The sequence below is a fragment of the Papilio polytes genome, unplaced genomic scaffold (assembly GCF_000836215.1).
Source record: "Papilio polytes unplaced genomic scaffold, Ppol_1.0 DF824180.1, whole genome shotgun sequence".
Classification (NCBI taxonomy): Eukaryota; Metazoa; Arthropoda; class Insecta; order Lepidoptera; family Papilionidae; genus Papilio; species Papilio polytes.
In genome coordinates this window covers 322,950-329,631 of record NW_013525024.1, presented here as the reverse complement: position 1 = coordinate 329,631, position 6,682 = coordinate 322,950, and the positions used below count along the sequence as shown (strand labels likewise).

The 6,682-nt window shown below is 37.9% G+C and overlaps 1 protein-coding gene and 1 long non-coding RNA gene across 2 annotated transcripts; both read right to left on the bottom strand.

The window, feature by feature from the left end:
- Positions 1 to 268: 268 nt before the first annotated feature.
- On the bottom strand, positions 269 to 4,580 carry LOC106111076. Its single transcript, XM_013293047.1, has 16 exons — positions 4,406 to 4,580; positions 3,862 to 4,042; positions 3,586 to 3,717; positions 3,334 to 3,460; positions 2,901 to 2,961; positions 2,765 to 2,835; positions 2,586 to 2,690; positions 2,378 to 2,507; positions 2,148 to 2,294; positions 1,985 to 2,075; positions 1,738 to 1,890; positions 1,563 to 1,626; positions 1,215 to 1,319; positions 1,065 to 1,137; positions 752 to 952; positions 269 to 506 (listed from the first exon to the last, which is right to left on the bottom strand). The coding sequence occupies exons 1-16, from the start codon at positions 4,469 to 4,471 to the stop codon at positions 327 to 329; spliced, it is 1,887 nt and encodes a 628-aa protein (XP_013148501.1). The 5' UTR covers positions 4,472 to 4,580; the 3' UTR covers positions 269 to 326.
- Positions 4,581 to 5,200: 620 nt separating this feature from the next.
- On the bottom strand, positions 5,201 to 6,682 carry LOC106111228. The gene is made up of 3 exons (XR_001226148.1): positions 6,617 to 6,682; positions 6,397 to 6,527; positions 5,201 to 6,208 (listed from the first exon to the last, which is right to left on the bottom strand). It is a non-coding gene; the product is annotated as an uncharacterized LOC106111228 (long non-coding RNA).

Below are 6,682 nucleotides of genomic sequence, written 5' to 3'. Positions count from 1 at the left end.
AAGAGAACACTGGAGGAAATACAGTAGCGTTGCCGGCCTTTGAGGAAATTGTAGGCTCTCTTCTTGAAGGACCCTAAGTCGTATTGGTAGCCTAAAATGTAGATCGGATTTTGATGAAATTTGGTACAAATAGAATAGTCTGGAAGAACACATAGGCCACATTTTGTTATTAATTTAATTCAACGAGGACGGAGTCCCGAGTGAAAGCTAGTATTACTACAGTACCATAATTTCAAGTAAATGCCGAGTGGATATAAAGTTGAAGAAATTAAAACTCCATTTGCTGTCTTTACATTTTATTAATTTAACAACATAATTAGGCAATATTATAGTTTACTATCAGTTTTAGTTCGCTGCAGCGTGACGCGTACGAAGACGCAGGCGTTGTAGCAGGCGCGCAGCGGCACCGCCAGCACCACCGCCGCCAGCGGCACCAGCGCCGCGTACAGCGCGCGCCGCGGCAGCTCGCTGTGCTTCAGCTGCGTCAGCTTCACTATTATCATAACCTGACAACGAGCCAACATCAACTTCATTAATAACAATAATTCACAAATAGTTATAATAGTATTCTGATTTTGGATCAACATGTATGAAATGTGTTAACGCTTACTTCACATCTATGAATTATCGCGCGATTAGAGAAATATCCGTAACGCGAGAATCCACGCATTTATGTATGGATGTAAAAGAACTCTGTAATCACCTAGTTCAAGTTACTAGCATGAGTTATATAATTGGTGAATGTTTATACCAGGGTGATGATCGGTATAATCTGCCACTGCGTGCCGATCCTTGTTGAGCAGGCGTTCTCCTCGGTAGCGACGTTCATGTCGGAGATGAAGTCCTGTCCGCGGTACACGTACAGCAGCCCCGCCAGCTCCAGCAGGCACACGTACGCCATTGAAACATCTGACATCACCATGTCTACGCTCTCTAACAACCCGAGACCACCCTGCAAACATTTAGATGTTATTGCACTAGGATAATATTCTAATGAACATTTTTATAATGTTTAATACTAATAACAGCGTTAAAGTAATGTATATAAGAAAATACAAACTTACATTAGTTGCGAAGATCAAACTAAGTGCCATACACGATAACATTAAGAATGCCACCACGGTTTGCTCTTTGAATCTACAAGTTAAGATTGTATTAACAAAATCAGATTATAATTCAACAAAGCGATGACATACTAATAATTATGCGCTTACACTAATTTTACTTTATATTCGAAGATCGTGTGAAGGGCCGTCTTCAACAATACAAATGCCACCGTCATGTAAGAAAACATTAAACCACCAAAGACTAAGGCTGCCCTAAAATAAACAAAAATAAATCATTTTACACATTGTTTTACAAAAACAATTAAATACGAGCATAGAACATAATGTTTTACTAATAATTGTCAAAATAAACTTTATCGCTCTGCATTAAAAAATGTTCACAGTGGCAAGATATAAGTTATAAGTTACAGGTACTGTTACATTAATTTTTTAGGTTATGAAGAGGTTAGGACGATTAAAATACATAAAACGTGTTTTCAATTAAACTATACTTACAAAATATGCGTGTAACTACCGACAAGAGTGCATTTTGAATACAAAGGTAATATCCACAGGGTACCTAAAAATGATAATCTTTCACATATATTTGCCAGTATTGTAAGTATCAAGGAGGCAAGCAAAGTATTTCATATATTTATAGGAATGAACTGCTACAAGTTAGAGTTCTCACTGTCATACATGTTGGAGACCTGTGCGTTCGTATGGTAGCAGTCATCGAACGCGCACAGAGCCGCCGCCCCCGTGTGCAGCCCCGCCAGCACCAGCAGCAGGCTCGAGTGCCACACGTTCTCGCTGTTCAGCCGAGTGTCTATGTGTCCAGATGCTTTAAACATAGACATCATATTTATATGTTATGTATATTTGCGATATACACTAGAAGTTGTGTATCGTGTGTATAACTAAAATGGACATTATACCATAATGATTTAATCCTTTGCCGTGTATAAGTTCAGTGCCGGTACTCGCAGAATGTATGTAAAGAGCACATTCCAGAGCATCTATTATAACCTGAAAACGTAATATTTTTTATGTATACAATCTTCACACTCTCATCAGTATAAATAAATATCTTTAACTTACAACAATTGTTTTCATAGCACCAGTCCGAAAATATTTGCGAAAAGGCTTGTTTCCGAAAACCGTTTTTGTGACTGCCAGTACTACTAACAGTAAGACCCAAGTCCAAGGTACTGCTATTAGCCACAAGCGCATGTTGTTCCACACCATCTGCATTTAAATGTATTAAACAATGAAAAATATTTAAGTAGGAGAAACAAACTCATTTTTAAATTTATTACGAAAATACTTACTCTTTTAAATGTGAAATGCTCAATAACCATCACAATCCAAAGAACAAGCCAACAAAATATGATATAGGGTGCAAGAAATGTGTTCAATTGCTCGTAGCTATAATCAGGTCTCCATGAAAGAACTTCTATGCTGCAGTGATATGAAAAATTTATATAAATTAATAACGTTGATGTTAGATCAAAGCAAAGAGTTCATAATCGTACTCACTAGAAGAAGTTATAGGCTGGTGAGGTGGACACGGCCGGATAGCCTTCGCTGTAGGTTTCTTTGCACGTCAGTACCGGTTCTGTTTTTCTTTTTCTTATCCTCTTACTGAAATAAAGTGATTATTTATTATGAAATTAAAGATATATTCAACATTACAGATTTTTTTAATTTTTATGTACCTTCTGTATGAAAAGTTCCTCCAAGCTCGCTCATGAAAACCAACTGTCGAAAATTCGGGTTCAGGTCTGATCTAAAATAGATTTTTAGTTAGTTGAAATTCATTTTGTTGTTAAACAAAAAATAAACTATATGTACCTTATAATGCAAAACTCTCCGATTTTTAAGAATAGGTTCGTATGGATTTAATTCAAAATCTCTGTAAAGAACATTGTAAGATAAGATTTTCAATTGTTTTCCGTGATTTCGAGTCGAGGTTTAAGCATTTGACTTTTAATCTTTAGGCTCTGGGTTCGTACCCGCCATGTACCAGTGTGATTTTTTAATTCCAGATGTAGATTTACATGACGTTTTTACGGCGAAGCAAAACGCCGTAATACACTTATTGTCGAAGAAATTCAAATATTTAGGTGAAGTCAATCAACCCGCACTGGGCCAGCTTGGTTCACTATGGCCTTCCCCCTCCCTCCAACTTAAGGTAGGCTTCGAGTCTCTCCGTGGGGATGTATAGCGACCTGAGTTCATGTACTGTTTTGTTAATGTTCTTGAGAGTTGCTTATGGTACCTGTACCTGCAATATGTGTAAGGCAGCCGGTCGTCGCTGGCGGCGTGGACAACATACTTCGCTGCAATGGCCGCTATGGTGCAGCAAATGATCGCCCTCACAATTGCATTTATGCATATCGCCATACCAATGCCTGTTAATAGAAATGTAAGAATGTAACAATACTGGGAATATTGGTAACAAAAAAGAAATAAATAAAACTTCTATCATAAAAGTATCGAACAACCGATAAAGATAAATAATTGTAATGCTCTTCACCATCCAACATCGGTATGATACGAAAAGCCCGTCCGGGGCCGCTAATACTCCACTGGCCGAGGTACACCTCGAAGTGGCGGAGCGGATTGGCCAGCAGCGCCACCGCCAGAATCAGGAAGAACATGAAAACAACTAACATAAACCTGTATTTTTTTCTGTTTTACAAATAGAATTTTTATTAAATAGACTCAAGCTTCACAGTTCGTGAAATATTGACAATTTAGTTAATACTGAAATGATTGTGGGTGTGATCAAAGTTATAAAATCTGAACATACAGAATCCTCCCGCTAGCGCAGCGGCTGCGATGCGGCAGTGCATGGCGAGACAGGCGCCCAGCGTGAGTGCCCCGACTCGCAGCCGCCGCCGGCCCAGCGCCGGTCGCCGCGCCGCGCCGCCAGCCGCATTGTCCATACCCGGGATATGCGCGGTCGACCATACCACCGACCATTGACTTTGCTGTTTTATTGTACCATATTATTGTTACTAGTATACGTATAGTTACGGGTTCGTATTTCACGCACACGAAATAAACCTTTGGCATCACTTTCGGTCATTAGACAATGTCACGCGTGTCTTTTGTGCATTATACTGCAAGGGTCATGTCTGCCAATAAGTCCAACTGATATTACGGGCTCTACTTCTATATTCTACGAATATTTCCCATCCCTTTTCAACTCTCCATTCTTGTTTGTAGTAGAGAATATTAAGTGCGGCTGTTAAAACAGCATTTCAAATTTCATAGTTTTCTTTTATCTATTTACGCCTACAAACAGTTTATGAATAAAATAAATTTGTACGTTTTATTGCATTAAGTCTTACCACATCTCTGTTTTGAAAATGAAGGATTGTTTCCAAAGAATCGGCATTTCGAGGTAAATTCGACATCAGTATACCTGGTTAATATGTAGCTCGTATATGTAATAGCATGTTGCTAAAAATTTAACAGAAATATATCAAAATCGTTTGTTATGATTTTGATGACGTAAACGCTCAATTAATTTGACATTTGAAAAAAATATCCCGCAGATTTGCGTATTGTCAAATGCAGGTTATAAGATCTCCGTGCAGGCTATTAAAGGCCTAATTTTTTTCTACATTGAATATTTAGAAGAGTCGCAAATGAGGTGGTAAAGAGACATCAGTATGTTACAAAGTACTCTGTGCAAAGTACTCTGTGAGTGACATCGGCTCAGGACCTTTACCACCACACTCACCATCTGGACAGTATGCAGTTTTATAAAATAATATAACAAAAAAATTTTCAATTAGTTTATTTTACACTTAATTTATTGTATACATCTTTTGTGAAAACAAAATTGCATAAAAAGACTATACTATGGACTGCGTCATTGCGTTTATGATTTGCCTGTGGCAAATTACTCGTACAAAATTTTGATTTAAAAAACATTTGTATTGTATGAAATTGCTTTCGTATAACAATTAAACACATTTATATAAATACACTCGGGATTTAAAAACAGATCATCTATAACAAGACTTCCAGAGAAAGTACCGTTAAAATCGGCCCAGCCGATTCGAACATTATTCGGAACAAACGCGGCTTTCGGAGAGACAGACAGACATTTTTTTAAAATCCGATTGTCGTTATCAGCAACGCAATACATCATCTTTGCGAAATCTGGAATTTTTATTTTGCTATTACATATAAACGCCCCAATTTTATTATGTGTATTATATATCGATATAAACAGATGAATTTGTCTTGAGATACATATTTACCACATGCAAATCTGCAATCGTTGTTTGCAAAAACTACATTAAAACAACTCCAAGTATTCTTAGTTAATTATTGTAGACCGATACCGCACCCACATATCAAACTTAGTTTAACTTAGAATAACCTATTTCAATACAGTAAATTAAAACTTATTTATTTGTTTATAAGATACTTAAAAACGTAAAAAGAAATAAATAAAATGTTTGTTTGACATTTCACTACAAAACGAGACTTTTAACTTATATTTAAATTGAATTTATTCAACATACTGCCATATTCAAAGCAGTTTAATGGCTACTGAGGAAGAGCCTTAGCGCCGGTTTATTATGAGAAGTCTACACTAAGGGTCTAAATAACCATTAACAACTCAGACCGCGGCAGAATATTCTTTACATCTAAAAATAGGCATTTTACAAATATCAGACGTTTCATTTTGTCATATTACAAAAACATTTACACGGTATTTACATTTTTCTTGTTTTTATATAGATAATATAGAACATAGATTATACGTAATAATTTATTACACATTCACGTGATTTGTGTCTAATTGCATAAAATCAGCAGTAAGGAAGGTCACACCTACACATGTTTAGAAGTTTATTGTGTTCATAACTCGACAGACCTTAGTGTTGTTTGAAACACATTGCAGGCACATTACGGCAACAGTTTCAGCAACGTACATCTTCACAGTTCCAACAGCGCGCATATTGCGGATATAAAACTAATGGTTTAAATAATTGTGATGTGTAGTGCGGTGCAGCTAGGGCGGCGGCTGCGCGGCGGCGGGCGGCGCCTCCTGCGGCAGCGTGAAGTTGGTCAGCAGGTCGCGCACCGCCGGCCACAGCGTGCACTCTGAGTGCGCCTGAGTGAACTCGCTGAACCTGGAAATATATTAAATACATAGTGAATTGAAAGGAGATTCGATCGACTACACAGAAAACACGGATAAAGGTTATAAAAATAATACATGGAAACTAATTTAAAAAAAAAATGAAGTCGTATAAATAAAATAGCTATAACATGAGTATTAAATAATAAAGGGCGCAGTGAAGGCTGAGGGCAAGCTTACCGCTTGAGGTGCAGGTTGACGGCGAGGAGGTGTGGCTGTGCGTCGCGCTTGTCGGCGAGCTGCGTGCTGTTGTTCTGCGAGTCGTACACCAGCGGCAGCACCAGCTGCGTGTCGCCGCGCGTCAAGCAGATCTGAAAAACATACAACAATAATTACTCTCCCTATGTTATAAATAAACTGGTGCTAATTTGTAATGAATCCTGTTAAAATGTGAACTAACAAAGAATAGTATTTTGTTTTTGGCGTTGAGTACTGCGGGGTGTCCGGCGGGCACGATCTGCGGCGC